The sequence below is a fragment of the Strix uralensis genome, chromosome 18 (assembly GCF_047716275.1).
Source record: "Strix uralensis isolate ZFMK-TIS-50842 chromosome 18, bStrUra1, whole genome shotgun sequence".
Classification (NCBI taxonomy): domain Eukaryota; kingdom Metazoa; phylum Chordata; class Aves; order Strigiformes; family Strigidae; genus Strix; species Strix uralensis.
In genome coordinates this window covers 1,010,542-1,027,013 of record NC_133989.1, presented here as the reverse complement: position 1 = coordinate 1,027,013, position 16,472 = coordinate 1,010,542, and the positions used below count along the sequence as shown (strand labels likewise).

Genomic DNA, 16,472 nt, shown 5'->3' with positions numbered 1-16,472 from the left:
GCACGGGGTGGGGGGGGGCTGCAGCCTGCCCGGGGACCCCCGGCTCGGCCCGGCCTGGGGACCCACCCCCAGCCCGCCCGGGGACCCCCATCTCAGCCCCAGGAGCTCCGGGTCCCCAGCAGCGAGCCCCGGGGAGTGGGGTGGGCGCCCCGCAGCCCCCATCGCCGCGCTGGGGGGGTGCAGCGGTGCCCAGGCCCGGCGCTGCCTCCTCTGCTGAATCCTTTTGTTTCAGATGATTCTCCCTGTGGCGCCCTGGGAGCAGGAGCGGACCCCGCGCTGCCAGCAGCAGCATCACTCGACGCCGCAGCCTCCGCCCGAGCCTCGGACCCCGGCCGGTGTCAAATCGGCGGCTCTTGGAGGCAGCTCCTTGGCCTGGGGGCTGCCCCCCGAGCTCGGCCGTGCCCCCCACACAACCCTGTGCTGGGCACGGTGCCGCCAGGCCGTGGGGAGGGACAGGGACGCTGCGCCCCGGCTCCGGGCGGGCAGCGCGTCGTGTCCCCGCGTCCCCCAAGGCCGGTGCCCGCGCCCAGGCAGGGCCCCGCGGGCGGCGGGTCGGTGACCTCCCGCCCGGGGTGGGGATCACCAGGGACGGGCACCAGCATCTCGGCGTCCCCCTCCCCAGCCCAGCTCTCGCCGTTTAATGGTTATGAAGGAAATTTTCACAAAATCAACTGAGTGGAACGGATTCAGCGGCGGAGCCTGCGGTAGGCCGGTGCCAGAGCCGAGGATGGGAACTGCCACATTCGTGTTTATGGCTTGTTAGTGCGGATGTCCAATTATGATGTTTTCTACTCCAGCCTTAACCACTTCCCTGCCAGGGAAAGCGCGCAGGGGAGGAGGGGCAGCTCGGGAAGATCCCCGGCTGGAGGTGAAAACGGGTATCGCTCGGTACCACATTTCCATCTCCTCCGGGCTCATCTGTGGAGTCAGAGGCTGAGGGGCGAGAGCGGAGCCCCGGGGGCCTCCCGTGCTCCCACAGGAAGCAGCCGACCAGGAGGGCAGCGGGCTGCGAGCCCCCGCCGCCAGGCCTGCTCTGCACTCACTTCCAGCTCAATGGCTGCTGCTCCTCCCTGAAGCTAAAATAAAATCCTGACCATTTAAGGTGAACAGGAGACTTGCCGTGGACCTCAGTGGAGCGGGCTCTTAACCCCTTCCCACGGCTGGGCTTTGTTTGCTCCCTTCGGCTTCGAGCTCGTCTGGCTTAAAGCCACTGGGGAGAGCGCATCCCCCCGGGCACGAGGCGGGGACACGAACCGGCCCGGTGCGAGTCTGAAGCCCAGTCCCTGTTCTGCGCTGCCTCACCATGTGGACGCTCTTATTTTATACTAAGTGCCTTTGTGTGGGTTAGGTTAATCCACTTTGGAAATGGATTAACCTGAATTTCACATTGGCAAACTTAAGTGTTGCACAGCCGCGTCCACACAGGGCGTGAGGGAGGAACGGCAGTGCAGCCATAGCTGCTGGGCTGGAGCTTCTCCGCGAGCAGGGGAGGGGTCCTGACCCCAGGGGGGGTCACCACTGTTACAAGTGGGGTCACGAGCCCAACAGAAATGCAATTGTTTGTGCCAGCGCTTGGGGTCACGGGGCTGGCAGAAGTGGGGCTCACCGGCGGAAGAGGGGCTGCCTCCAGAAAGAGCCGGGGAAGCTTTGGGAAACGGCACGCCAAGCTCCTTTCTAGGGGGTAATTTTCGGATTCAAATTATCTAGGGGGAAATAACTGGAAATTAGAGAATTGGTAATAATAATTTATCAAGTTGTCAGGAACAGGGGTAAGTGCCTTAGGAGATTACATGTTAAAAAACCCCACACCATAATAAACCAGTACTACTGTTATATTATTATTATCATATATATATAATACCCATCAAATATATTATTTATAAGCTGCTTCCTTGCCTCTCTCCTCGCAACATGTTCATTACTTCTGGTCCCTACAAAGCCCTTCACAGGGACACGGATCTGCCCGTGCAGCAAACCTGGGCTCCCCGTCAGGCTGTGCTGGCCCGGACGGGTGCCGTCGGGTGCCGCTGGTGCCCGAGCCGCTGGTCCCGAGAAGAGCCGTGCCCGGGCTGTAACGGCCCCACGGCGCGCAGCCCGCCCGCGTACCAGGCGGTGACACGTCCAAGGGCATCGCTAACAACGCCCTGACCTCATCTGTCGTAATTTCCTAAGGCAAGGCTCCGCAAGAATACCAGAGCTGCTGTCAAACTCAGGAATAAACTACATTTAAGGCACTGTAGGAGCTTAATTGAATAGTTGTGTTGTCGAGCAGTGTGGGCACGGTGATCTAGTGGCGAGAGCAGGGGACTGCAGGATCCGGCCATCATGCCGGGGGAGCCACTGACTCATGGGCGACCTTGTGCGAGTCACTTGATGTTCTTGTGCCTCTGAAAAGTAGGTTAAATAACAAATAGGACCTCCTGCATTGGGTCCTCCGTGACCATCAAACCCTGCTGGGTAATAAGCATTAAAATGCGAATCTCTCGGGGGCAAGGCCAGGAAGGGAAGGGGGGCGGGAGGGGCGGCGCTGCGCAAGAGCTGCGGAAGGAGGGCCCCAGCACATGGCACGAGGGGTATCCGCAGCTTTTATCAACAACGGATTGCAACTTATCTGCCATCCAGAGCAGAGTCAGGGAAAAGAGGAGAGTAAAGATTTGGGAAACTTTATTATAGACCAGATTTGTTGTGGGCTGAGGGCTCTATTCCCACTGCATCTTGGTCGCTCCTTCTGTAAAAGCAGCAGTTGTGAGAATCTGGCATATGCATGAATAAAAGGGATTTTTTTTCCCCAGGAGCCAAGACCAAGAGATGGAAAGGAAATAGAGCTCTCGGGGCACACCAGTCACTGCCAAGTAAAGGAGCAGGAAAGGAGGTGTTTCTGTGGTGGGAATTTGCCTTCCTCTGGAGTACAGGGAATGGGTGTTCGAAGGGACGGGTCATCACGCTCAAATATCCCCTAACACTGCTGGCCAAAGCCTGAGCCCACGGCACCAGCAGGAACGTCCGCGTTGCGTTACACACTGAGGATGACCCTCACAGCTTCTCTCTCGGCCACCCAAATCAGAATGGGGTCACCTTAAGCAGAACCACCACTAAACCCATTTTTGGCCACTCTCAAGCCATGCCGTGTGTTTCAGAATCCATCTTGGTCAGTAAAACTGACTCCTCAGAGATACACCCCCCCGTTTGGCGCACACGAGGCTCACGACGTGGGTCTGAGGAGTCTGTGCAAGCAGGCAAGGTGCGAGCCTGCCCGCGCAGGTTTAACAGCAGCGGAAACAAAAGCAAGTACACGATTCAAGGTTAAAAAGCTGAACCACACAGCTTCATCTTCTATAATAACGGAAATCATTAATAATAGTTCGCGCTCTCAAAGTAGTTGCCATCCAAGCTCTTGAAGAGCTTTATTAGTGAGTGAGACCTCAGAAGTCTCTCTAAGGTATTATCCCCTTTTTAAAGGGAGAAGGCAATTAAGAAACGGCCATTTGTGTGACTTGATCAAAGTCAACCCACAGCACGTCAGCACTCGAGCTTGGGAGACGATGCAGAGAACCTCACCGGGAGAAGCTTGCCACAGTCCGGGATAAATTTAACTGGATCCATGAGACTATTCCATGGATGTGAAACATGTTCACCAACGTGCGGTACAGGTCTTTACATTTTCCCCCAGGAACGTTTCCTGGGGCCACTTTACCCGACCTGGACCCAAACTTTGTTTCCAGTCCTACTGGGAACAGCTGCCTCTGACGCTGGTCACTGCACAGGGAATGGGCAGCATCTCTCCTCACCAAGTACGGGAGGTACTTGGAAGAGATGATGAATTAAAGAAGGATAATGTGGTTTCTGGCCCCACTCAGTTCCCAGAAACAGGCTAAAGCAGCTCGGCTTCAGGAGGCTGCTCAGACCACACCGCTGGAGAGCGTGTACCAGGGGTGGGTGTGTGTGGTGGAGGGCCCAGCTCCCCCGAGAGGGAGACAAACCTCTAAACATCCCCCAGCCACTCTCCAGGACCTTGGTGGAGCTGCACAACATCACGGGGAAGGGAACAGAGAGTGGGAAAGGGACCAGCTTCCCTCCACCACTGCACAGCTGCTGGTGAGGAAAACGGACCAGTCGCACGCAGCAGCTAAATACACCCGAGCAGTTCAGGACGGATTGTGCCCAGCACCACTGGAATTGGGCAATGCCACTTCATTTAAACTAACACCTCCTTTCGTACAGAAAATAACATGATTTTCACCCAAACTGCGAAGAGTCAGGGCCTTGGCATCACACCTCATTTGAAGACGAAAGCTGCAGTGGCGGGATTTATCCCAGCCAGCCCAAGTCGGGGTCTCAAATTGTTTGTTTGCGCTGAGCGTGGCGCTGGACACAGCTCACCCGCAACGCAGCTACGGCGGGAAAAACACTGAAAGATCCACGCAATGGGAAATAAAAGCTCTTAAGTTTTCGCTAGCTGGGAACGTCAGGGTTAATGCCAATGACAAAAATGCGTTGACCTTTGCTGAAAGCAAACCATTCACACGAGTTTGAAACCAAGCTAAATGGTTTGATCATCTGACCTCCCGCATCTCGTGAGCCATTAAGGCCAAGGATGAGTTTTGCTAAACTATCTTTGCCAGTAAGGAACGCTGTTATGACGGCCGGACCTGCCTCCCCGGCTCTGGCCTGGCCAAAGTCTCTCTCATTTAGCACAGAATTTCAGTTTACCAGGCAAAGCTCGCTCCCGCCAGCAGAAGCTGCAGCTCCACCGGACGGCTTTGCTGCCGGAGCCACGAGCAAGCCTCGACGGCCCAGATGAGACCTGCATCGCTAACGGCCACGGTCACGGCGCCTCACTCCATACAGCCAGTATTCCCTTTTCCTCTGTGTGTGAGGGTGCATTTAGGGAACCTCTCTAGTGCTCCAAAATGTCTTAAAAATTAACATCAGGCAGCAAAGATCCTCCCAAGCCAAGGAAGGGCCTCTTGAATGAGAGTTATCTCATCAAGTTGATTTAGAGCTATTTATTCCTGGAGATCTTTAACACCCTCTTTAATGGACTGGGAAGTACCTTATCATCCTCATGTGATGCAAACGCATCATCCCACTTCCTTCCAAGTACTGACTGCATGCTTCTGCCCTCTCTGCACGTCTATGAACACACAGAGTGTTTCTTTGGGATCCCTTCCCTAAGCACTCGAACAGATAAATCCAGGTCCCGGATCTCACACAGCAGCTGCCAGCTCTGCCAGATTTGGTTCTCGTCTCGGAACTAAGTGAAATGAGATGTCTGCAATTCTCACGAGTGAACTCTCAAGACTGAAAATGAAAATCTAGCGTGCCCTCTTCTGCAGCCGCTCGCTCCCCTCCCTGGCTCCCCTGTGCCAGTTCTGCACCCCCAGGACTCGCCTGGAGATGGATCTGAAGCAGAAGAAGCAAGCGAGCTGCCAGGGGAAGATGCATCTTAGCTGTTCTGGTAATAGCGGAGCCTTCTGAGACACTGAAGTGAGCAAACACAATTACGTGTGGACCGGGGAGAAGGCAGAGTGGAAGGAGGAGGACTTAACGTTGCAAACCAGCCTCTGGTCACGAGGCTCCGTGAGCTCCCAAATCCTGCAGAGGAGGCTCAATCCTCACCGGCATTAGAGGAACCCTGTGCACCCGTGGGATTTGAACCCCCGCATCCCCCCTCCAGGATTACCCCGCTGTTTGGGTGAAAGCAGTGCTCGAAATCACGTTTTGAAAACCACTTCACATCCACACACTGTCACACATTCCAGGTTTACAGGGAAATTACTGGAGGGATGGAGTGTGTGATGGTGCAGGACAAGTCTCGGTCCCTCTCAAACACAAGTCAGCGTAGCAAAGCCATAGCAACAAGAAAAGCACTCATGTTATTTCCCATCCAAGAGCAGCTCCTGCCATTCACTGATTGCATGACCTTCTGTCAGCAGTCATTTGAAGCAACCTTTGAAAATGTTTCTGTATCATTTGAACCTGGTTACTCGGCCCTGGACCGTGTCTGCCAAGGTAGCAGCAACATCTCCAGAGCAAGAGAGTGAGCCTGGCATTTCAGTGCTGGGATTTGTGCTTTTAAAATCTTCATATTCCGCCAGCCACCAGTGGAAATCATGCTCAGCAGTGTGGCATGAAAAATAAATCCAAGGCTGAGTTTGAATAAGACAGAAAAGATTGTCTGGAAAATGACTGCAATAAACTCAAAATAACTAATCATTTAAAAATGCTAATATTTAGCATCTGAAAATGAGGTGGAAGGATCATTATAGATAAATATCAAGTATCTTCTTTTCATTCCTTTCTGCTGCTAGATTGGGAAGGTCAGAAGTTCAGAGATGCTTTAATGCCTCAGTAGATACCCTGAAACGTGGCTAATTTGGCGCTCTGTGGAAAGGGTAAGGGGCCTGATTTTTCTCAGACATGTGAGAATTGGCATAAAATGGGAGTGAAGGGAGACTCACGCCCCTGAAGCTCCTGCATGTTCTAGCGCACCCAATTTAAGCAACATGGGTCACAGTTGTTTTCCGTCATGCCAGAATAAATGTACTGACTCCAAGAAATATATTGAAATATATGCTGCAGGAACTCTTCATTTTGTGAGCAACCATGTAAAGAGCTCCTCTCCTGACTGTTTTTTGTCCCTAAGCGGAGATAAAATGCTTCCTCTAAGGTTCTTCTGGCTGTGCTTCCTTCTGGAGACACTGTTGCCCTAATACTGACGTGCTCAGCAGCACTAATACATTACAGTTACATGCACTTTTTTTTTCCTGAATAATTAAGTTAAAAGGCCACTTTGGCATAAATTCATTCATTGTTACCCCAAGTGTAGCAAGTTCCTCCTGGTGCTGCTGCACACAAATAATTGCTTTTGGCAAAAGCCAAGTCAAACACAAGCCCGTTGCTTAATTTATCTCTATTACCCCCATCAAACGTTAGTGAGTGCGGGGCAGTAAGGGGGCTCGGCAGCAAAGCTGAGCTCGAGAGGAACCAATATCGTTTTGTAAACGGTGTCACGTAAAACCCACGCGGTTTATATCTGTGTAGTGCAAACTTTAAAAGCAGGTTGTATTTTCTTCCCGTTTTGCATTTGTAGCAAAGTCAGAATTATTTCTATCATCTTTAGAGGACTTTTGCAGTTTGTACACACCTGGGACCCCAAGAGCTGCAAGTCCCTAAGCCCAAAGCTCCCTCCCTGGGCGGAGGGAGAGCAGCAGCCCGTGTTTCACAGCCCACGCTCCACAAAGACTGCCAGGACCCTCCAGGAAAAAAAGGGTGGTACTGTCCTGGTCCCAGTGCAAAGTAGGAAGAAGGAAAAAAATAGCAGGGGAAAGCTTGGTGGTGGGAAGTAAAGCCTGGTATTGATACTATTACACACATTTTCTTCACAGACTTCAGCGTCAGCAGCCCCGGGTACAGCCAGCACTGCCTTGAGAGCGTGGCACTTGCTTCCCCACGGGAGGCCGGGGACTGCCCCATATCTCGGACCGGACGGCACCCAAGTCCCGCTGGATTTTCTCCACCGGGTCCAACCACCTGTATCCTCTCCAGACTGTCATTACCTCCAGATCTGGTGGAAAGCTTTAACGCTTCAGAAGTCTGAGCAATAAGACTGATCTTTTGTTATTCTGCTCTCAGGAATCAGTTTCAGTAACACACTGAATGGCAAATTTTACTTCTTCCAAATAGTTTTTTCCCTTGGCTGCTACAGCTTGAAAAGCTTAGAAAGCTGCACTGCAACATACTGATGAGAGCTCAGGAAAAGAAAAACTTTAGAGGCAGGGAATAACATCAAGCCGTTTGATTTACGATCTAAACCAACAACTGCTGGTTGCCTCGGCTGGTCCCTTTTTTGTTCCCACATGACACACGCCTCTACTCCGATCTCAGCGAGCTTCAAGCGGATTCATGTTAGCAGCACGTTGTATCTATCCTGCCAGTGATAGTTCCTGTGCGAACTGCTAAACCAGCATTCAGGGGATAAACTTCTCAAATCCCGAAGTGACCAACCAAAGTTCTCAAAACAAGCATCCCTACGCGTGCAACTTCAAAACTCAAGATTCAGTACTAAAGCCTGCCAGCTTCCAGGGTGGTTTTTATTATGGAAATAAGATCAAACTGCAAGTCCAGTTTTCTATGAGTAGAAACTGGTACAGGAGTTTAATAAAGCTTCGTAACACACTTCTCTCGAACAGAGCTCTGGAGCCAAGAGGAATTGGTGGAAAATGCAGAAATGGTAACTAGACAAACCTCTCGGACTGTCCTTTTGCATACATCAACCTTAACTCGAAAGAACTGCCTCAAATGCTGAAAAGCACGGTTAGCCTTCACGGCCCGCTGAGCCCGTGACCCTGGTGAGGAGCAGACGGGTTGTCAGCGGCACGGACAGTGGTAGGGGCGGCAACCTCAGCGGGGAGTTGCACCGAGCCCCAGCAAACACTTTGCACAAGCCAGAGGCAGTTGGAATATGTCAACTTTCGACGCTCTTTATCCAAAAGTGGTCCTGAAGCAGCCATTAGATGCCACGAAGCGCCACGTCCATCCACTCCATGTCCCCAGCTGAGCCCAGCCCAGCCCAGCCCAGTTCAGCCCAGCCCAGTCCAGCTGCCCCCAGAGCCATCCATAGTTCGACCACCCGACCTGGCACATCACAGCCCTGCAGGTTTCAAAAGCTGTAACATAACCTACTGCAAACAAAACCTTAAACCCACTCAAGTGTCCGACATATGCAAAGGAAAAAAGCTCCGAAGCACAGAAGTGCTTCCTGTCAGATGCCATTTTGTCCACCAGCAGGAAGGTTTCACTGCTGAAGCGATGGAGCTCGGTATCTCTGCAGCTCCTGACAGCAAACCCACAGCTGGCATTTTACACCCTGGCACTGGGTGCTCTCACCAACGTCCCTTTAGGGTGCCGCTAGATAAAAGTATCCGTTGGGCACAACCGCATGGCTCAAGCTATCAGCAATGTTTTCCACCACCGCACAATGCAAACTCGTTCACTTCTTGCAACTGGCAGTAATGTATGAGACCAGATTCAGGTTTCAGTGTGCTGGAAAGAAAATCCAGCACTGGCTTCCAGTGCAGATTGTGGGGAGCAAGTAAAACATACTTTTCTTTTTATAGACTGTTTCCATGGTGCACAGAGGTTCCCATAGCTAATTCTGCAGCTGCAGAACTTCAGAAAACTGCACAGCCTGGGTATAATCCTGTGGCAGCCTGCCCCATCCATTCCCAAATCAAAATCCAGTGGCTTAACACAGACAACTGAGCCTTCTCCCACTTTGACACGAGAGCAGAGCGGCTGTGGTCGGACTTCCTCAAGCTGCTGATCAGTTTGGAGAGCACTGGAGCAACTGGAGCAAGGCCTGGGTTTCAGAGCCTGTCTGCTAAAGCTCCCAGGCAATTAGGAGGAGGTAAAGAAATAAATTCCTATTTGCCATATTTATTTTTAAGACAATTTCTTAAAGGAACTGTGTGTCTAAAGAACAAGCAGACTGGTCTAAGCAATAACTGCGTCGCTCCATCTCCACTGACACGACTCTCCAGCAGCCCTGTTTGCTCTCTCTGAGCCAGCAGGTCAGAGCCACGCTGCCCGCCTGACTTCCAGGCACCAACACTCGCTGCACTCGTTCAGAGCCTGGGCCTGACCTGCCTGGACAAACCGGCCATTTCCAAAAGCATCCTCCAGAAATCCAGGTGCCAAGCACGGGCACAAACCCGCCCTGCGCCCGGAGCGCAACTCACCTGCTCCTGTGAATTCATCACCCGTAGCTTCATCTGCTTCAGGTAAGTAGAGGTGAGGGGCATGTTGTAGTCAATGATCCCAGAAACCAAAGAGGAAGGTGGTTCACTCTCTGGAGAACAGAGGGAAAACTTTATTTAGATACAGGGATGTGGAAGCACAAACCTGTGATGTGTTCTCATAATCATTAAACATATGTATTTAGAAGCACTTCCAATCCTCAGCGAGAGCTGGTGCCCGCTGAGCTAAGGTTCCTATAAGAACACGACCCCACCAAGAACATAATTACAGAACAGATGTTGTTTAGCAAAAAAAAAAAAAAAAGCATTGCTGTCACCTGCCGAAAAGACTACACATAATACATAATTTTTCAGTCTACCAAACTAGAATGTAGCAGAGGAAGAACCCGAGCCTTGCCGATGCCTCAGAAGCACTTCCATGCCAATGGGATTTATGCAGAGGTTGATGAACAAGAATATATTTGCAGCTTGCTTTAGCATTGCAAAGTCTTGCCAATTTTGCTGGGATTCCCTCAGGTAGGAGTTAACATTAAGGCAACTTATTAAGTATCTCTATCTGGTGATGAAGATTATTTTTAACACCCTCATTAAAACACAAACTTAATTGTAAAGATCTTTAATTTAAATTGTTCCTGTTGATTCCTCTGGCTGCATCACGCTGAGCTCTGGAGATCACTCTACATTCAGACCGCTCCTGCAGATCGTTTTGTCTAGCCAGACCAGAAGAGTCCCCAGAAAGCAAATTCTCAATGATTTTTCTGAATTCTCAAAGATTTGTCACCTCTGCCATCACCACCGTGGAGCTTGTGAGCTCTCCACGCAGGACACAAAGGCCTCTAGAATTACCTGTTCTAACACTGAACTTACAGGCTCGTGCAACGGGTTTGTTCGAGAGGAATGTTGCCATTTCCCACAGGGATGGCTGCTGGCTAAAAGGAAGATTTCTTTGCTCTCAGTACAGGCAGATGCAAGTGTGGAGAACTAATCCAGCCTTCCAGCACACTCTGAAGGGACCTGTGGTGTCCACTGGAAAGGGAGCTTAAGCAACAATGGACAGGGAAGAAGGATTTCCAGGAGCTGAAGGTGAACGGATGGGGGGAGGTTTCCTTTCCTGTCTCTGAATCTCCCTGGCTGGCTTGCATTTTCTGGGGTCACTGGTTTCACAGGCACCTCTGACACAGCCCCTTGAAAAAGAGCCTTCACAAAATGTTTTACAGCACCTTAGAAAACCCATCAACCCAAACATAATAGCCCTGCTTTTCAGAAATGCTGAATATCAAAAAAATCCCAATGAAACTCAGCAGACCTGAAGACGCTTCACACCTCTGGAAATACCACATCTATCATGTCTGATTAAGAAATGACCCAACCCAAAAACTGTCTGTAACTGACTTAAACACCACACAGGTTTTTGCAAATCTTCTGTCAAGACACCAACAGGAAATACGACGCTTCTTCTCCAGGCCCACCTAATCCCTCCCCGGGCAGCTGAAGCATCCCTGCCTGTGGGTGCGGGGAAGGGCGGCCAGAGCTCCTCAGGCCATCAGAGCTCAGCAGCTCGCTCTCATATGAAGGTGCAAAGCTTTTAGGAACCTTGTGAACTAATCCCTCCCTTCTCTTCTCATGGCTGCATGTCAGTGGTCTCTGTCATGCTTCGACCTACAGATTAATTAAGAGCAATTCTACGTCTCTGTATAACAAGCACTCAAAATAACCCATTATTCTACTGCGCAAGGATGTTACTTTGTGATGAAAAGATGCTAAAATCCCAGTGCGAGGGGAGCTTCTCGCACTGGTCAAAGGGGAAAGGGCTCCCAGGAACAAAATCTGCCACCTACCCAGGCTGGTGGGGGTCATCAGTATTTAGGTCTTTAAGAAGAGTTTAGGAAAACATTCGCTAACAAAAGAGCTGCTCTTTCCTGGAAGCCCAGGCATGGACGAGGTGAGTCCCTCAGACCTCTGAGGATGATGCGTTGCTCTCCTGCCACCCCCCACTGAACAGTTCAGTGCTGCAGAAATGAATGAGGCTCAGCAGAAGCAGCATCCTCACATGGGCAGGAAGAGGGAGGTGGACGGTCTCCAGTGCTTAGATTCTGCCTGAAACCATCCTGATGTAAATCTGGAATAATCCCATTAGCAGCCACAAATTTACTGTGAATTTGTGCAACTGCAAGAGATAAGAGCTTGAGCCTAAGAAACCAAAACCTTTTTTCTTTTTTAAGCTAACTGGAAAAGAAAGAAAACCTTTGTTTTAAAAGGCCTGGGGGACTCCACGGGAACAATCCTCATATCCTACGTCACAAGAGGGGGCTACTGGAATCCTTTAGCTCATTTTTCAAAAACTTATCTATATCACATGCCCCATGTGTTGGACGTACAGATGGAACAGGCAGAATGGTTTAAAGTAAAATGGTTTCGATCCTAATTCCACACTTGTGTAACTCCACTGGAATTAGTCCTAATTTAATAACAGTGTAAAGAGATCACAGCGAAGTCCACTGATGTTCAGAGTTTCCCATGAGCAAGACAATTTGCTTTTATGAATTCTGTGGGTGCCCTGCAGGGTTTGATGTCAGATATGTTTAATTAGGGATTTTTGTGATCACAAATGAAATGTGTTGAGATTTGTCTAATAGACAAGAGGAGCAGGAAGAGATGGGAATGACTCGAATTTTTTCATCTTACTGAGTTAAACTTTACCTATATATGCCTGTATGTGTGTACACCTAGGTGATTCTTCTATGACCCCAATGTTTTTTCAAGTGATTTGCTCCCGATAAATTCCTGAATATGTATTAGTGAAATCAGACACTCCTCCCCAGTAAAAGTTACCTTATCTAATCTCCTCTATGCATTTTCACAGGTACTTAGTCACTATTTAGGTCCTATTCAGAGCAGAAAGGCACTTCTCTCCTTCAGTTCCTGGTGGGTAAGAAGCAGGACTTTTTACCTGTGGGATCCTTTGTTTTCCTGTTTGAATTAAGAGAACTGCAAAGCGGGAAAGCTTTATGAAAGTAACTGATAATTGATATTAATTTATAAGTTTGTTCAGGAGATGCAGGGAGGGTGGGTGGGCAGGAGGGGAGTCCCTGAAGGAACAATGACCCTTTTCATCAGCTGCCTCCTGAAAGGGGATGCCGAGCTGCCGGGCGGACAGCTCAGTCAGGACAGCTCCCTTAGTGCCAGGCCTTTAGCAAAGAGTCCTGGTTTGGGTCAAGCCTACAGGCGACATCCTTGTGGGCCTGACCCATCCCGTCGACCTTCCCGTCCACGAGCCGCTGCTCCAGCCGTGACTGGGAATGTCACTGGTGATGGATGCGGCGCAATCACTGTAAAGGTCGGGTTTGCTCCCAGTGAGGCCAAAGGCCAAAACTTCTCTTGACCTAACTGGCAAGAGGGATCGGGCCCTCAGCCGGCGGAGCGGTAAGTGCTGTGGTAATGGAGCTTAGGCTAATAAATGTCACACAGGATTATTTGGGAGAGTTTCTAAAAAACGTAACGAGTACAAAGCATTTCAGTCACTGGCTTTGGATAGCTGGCACACATAATCCACTTAAACGGAACCTCTGGGCTGTCCATAGCTCTGCTCCTAGCAGTAAATAGTCGGAAATCAGTATTTAATACTAGAAATTTTGTATTGTTGGGTCCTTTGCTCATTTAATTCTACTCCTCTGCTTGATAAGCACCACCAAACGAGCCTGTTTGCCTTAATAGTTTTGAAATAGTCTAACCCGCTGCAATTTGCTCATGTTTTTTTTAAATAAGTCATTTTGCTGGATGAAACCTCTCAGAGTCAGTTTGATGCTTTGCACTTGATCATGAAAACAAGTTTGTAATTCAGAAGAAAACCCACACAAACATCAACTTTAACCATTCACTCTGGAAGAAAACCTGGTCCCACCTTACACACCGCTTATATCTTTTAGGCCTAGGAGCTGCAGATTGGTTCCATTTACAAAAGAACCCTAATGAGCTAGCCACCACAATGGCCACGCTAATTGCTTGTATACATAGGCATAACGTAACTTTGATTACTAAAACACTTTGTTATCAAAAATAGGATCATGATGTGCATATCTATTAATGACTGTACATGACTTCTTTATCAGAAATTTCAGTTATTCAGACTTATTCAGTGTCTTTCATTACAAAATTAATAGTTTAAAGGAAAAACTTTAGGTCACGTTTTCTCGGAAATCGAAGTTTCCACCCACAGATGATTGCAGGTGGATTGCAGATATATCTGCAATATTTTTGACCCGAGCTTTGTGAGGTTGCATGGGGGAAGCTCAGAAAGCAAGCTAGACTGCTTCTGTTCTCTAAGCTGAAATCAGTGACAGACAAACCAGATTTCTGAGATTCTTTCATCTTGGCTATAAAAGTGCATGAAAAATAACACAGGTTAGGAAAACCATTAGGTTAAGAAGTAGCTCATCGACAGGGCAGTATCCTGACAGCTATCAGTGCTGCTGCGCTGGGACGAAATGCTGCGTCAGCTCTGCTGGCAGCATTCATCTGCCTTTACCTTTGGGCTCCAGTCCGTTGGAGTTGAAATGCATCCTCTTCTGGCACTCGGTGCAGCTCATCAGGAACCTGGTCACGGCTTCTCTCGGGAGAAAAGCATAGGTCTCTGCAATCTGGGGAAACAACAAGAGGGCTGTATGTCCTGGGGAGGGAGGATGGCTAACGGAGAGGCGGGCGGAGGGCACGGGAGGCCACCGCCATCCTCCCAGCTCGCTGCTCAGCCCAGCCACCAACATCAACGACTCGCAGCAACGTCCCGTTCCCAACAGTCAGGCCCTGGGATCCCCCATTCCCTCTGGAGCAACTGTTGATGGAGGAACATTTTGGGAGTGTAACTGGTGTGTCAGAGAGGCACTGAGGCACAAATGAACAGAGCTTCGGCCTCCCTGCGTAGCCACTCCCTCCCAGAAACTCCTTTCCGTTCCCCCTTGGAGTCTGGGAAGAGTGACGCTACGAAGTGTAAGAATCAAATGAGAAAGTCAACTCTCGTCAGCTCTGTTTGCATTGTTAATTACCATCACACCAGTAACCTGAAGAATCCATTAATCTCTTGTAAGGGCAGGTCACTTTTTCCCACAATGACAATCAATAATAGTTAATAATACTTCGCACTTCTGTGACATATTTTATCCAGGGAATTGAAAACATTTTTACAAACAGTAATGAATTAAGTCTCCTGAACCTTTGTGGGATATTTGTGTTTTACAGCTGAGGAAAACCTGAGGATGAATATTCAAAACCTGAATGCTTGAATCCAGAACTAAGCACCCACAGAAGGTGCCTGGCTATCACAGAGTCCTATTATTCCAATTAATCCCTGCCAGCAGCAATTTTACAGTATTTCTAAAGATCACGACTAGGTTACTTGGAGGAGGAATGAGGCAATTTTAATGTAGGTTTCTTTAAGGCCATAAGAGACCATCAAACCAGGGAGTCTGACCTTCTGCATAGCCCAAGTCAGGGAACTTCACCCAGGCTCTCCTGCAGCCCAGTAGCCCATGGTTTGCCTAAAACATCTTCCAGGAAGACATCTGGTCTTAATTGGAGGCATTAAGAGGTGGAGAGCCCACCTCTTACTTCGGGGTTGGTTCCTATGGTTAATCACCCATCCTGTTTGGTCTAAGTGACTTGTCCTAGCACGGCGGTTCCCAAACCAGGGGCCATGACCCCAGCAGGGGTCACAGCACTTACAAGTGGGGTCATAAAGCAGACAGAAATTCGATTGTTTGTGCCAGTCCTCAGGGCTGCGAGCCCGGCAGAAGTGGGGCTCAGAACGGGAAGCAGGGCTGCAACCAGACACCTCGCCAGCGACGGCTGGCGACGGGGGCCAAGCCAGGAGGGCAGCCCAGGACGTCCTAATCCCTCTCCTCTGGCCAGCGGGTATCACCCTCCCGCCTTATTTTGTTAACAAAAATTAAAAATACCTGAATTCCAATCATTTTCTACTCGACAGGAAGGGGTGATACTTAAGCCTGGAATAAAACAACGCTCCAGCAGCAGTGCGATGGGGCAGAGGGCAGAGGGTTTGCTCGCTCATGGCTGAAGCAGCCCCGTGACCCGACGTTGCGGCGGGAGGGAAAGACTTTGGTCTCCACTGAGCGGCAGCAGAGCCCGAGGTTTTACACAGGCTGATGCCAGATGGGTGGAAAGTTCAGGCAGGGACCTTGTCCCAGCCGCTCAAATGGAGGATGCAGCGCCTGGTCCTCATGGGATTCTCCTTTCACAGCCCCACCGAGCTCTGCTGTGCCTGAGCAGAGGCCGGGCTCAGCCCCTGCCTCTGGGCGATGTTTACCAGTGCACAGGCACTAGGGACTCCCACAGAAACCCCGAAATTAGGGGCCTGAAAATTGCTGCTGGCAAACGCAGTTTTGTGGCGCAGGCAAGGCACTGCCCTTCGGCTGCCCGCGGGGCTGAGCCCCAGCTTCCCTGCTGCTTTTGCTCCAGAAAGCCCACAGTCTCTGCTGCAAACGTTCAGCTAATTTTAGTGATACAGTTGTTACTTCTCAGCTGATTTGATGCTCTGCAGAGCAGACAGCTTCCCTGATGAGTTATCTCCCATCCAAACTCCCTTTCTGATTGCCTCCCTCCGGAGGTCATGGACAAGGGCAAACTCTCCAGTGCCTCTAATCAGAAACGGTGGGGAGAGGGAGAGGGATGTCAGGGGACACCAAAGCCTCCCGAGCTGCCCCC

General features: G+C 50.2%; 1 protein-coding gene across 2 annotated transcripts in view; it reads right to left on the bottom strand.

Moving 5' to 3' along the window:
• Positions 1 to 16,472, bottom strand: part of NOL4L (nucleolar protein 4 like) — a 64,036-nt gene that overhangs the window by 28,232 nt on the left and 19,332 nt on the right. For both annotated transcript variants that reach the window (XM_074888565.1, XM_074888566.1), the window contains exons 3-4: positions 14,284 to 14,395; positions 9,741 to 9,850 (exon numbers count right to left, since the gene is read on the bottom strand). In XM_074888565.1, the coding sequence (XP_074744666.1) occupies positions 9,741 to 9,850; positions 14,284 to 14,395 (222 nt within the window). The remainder of the gene's footprint in view (positions 1 to 9,740; positions 9,851 to 14,283; positions 14,396 to 16,472) is intronic.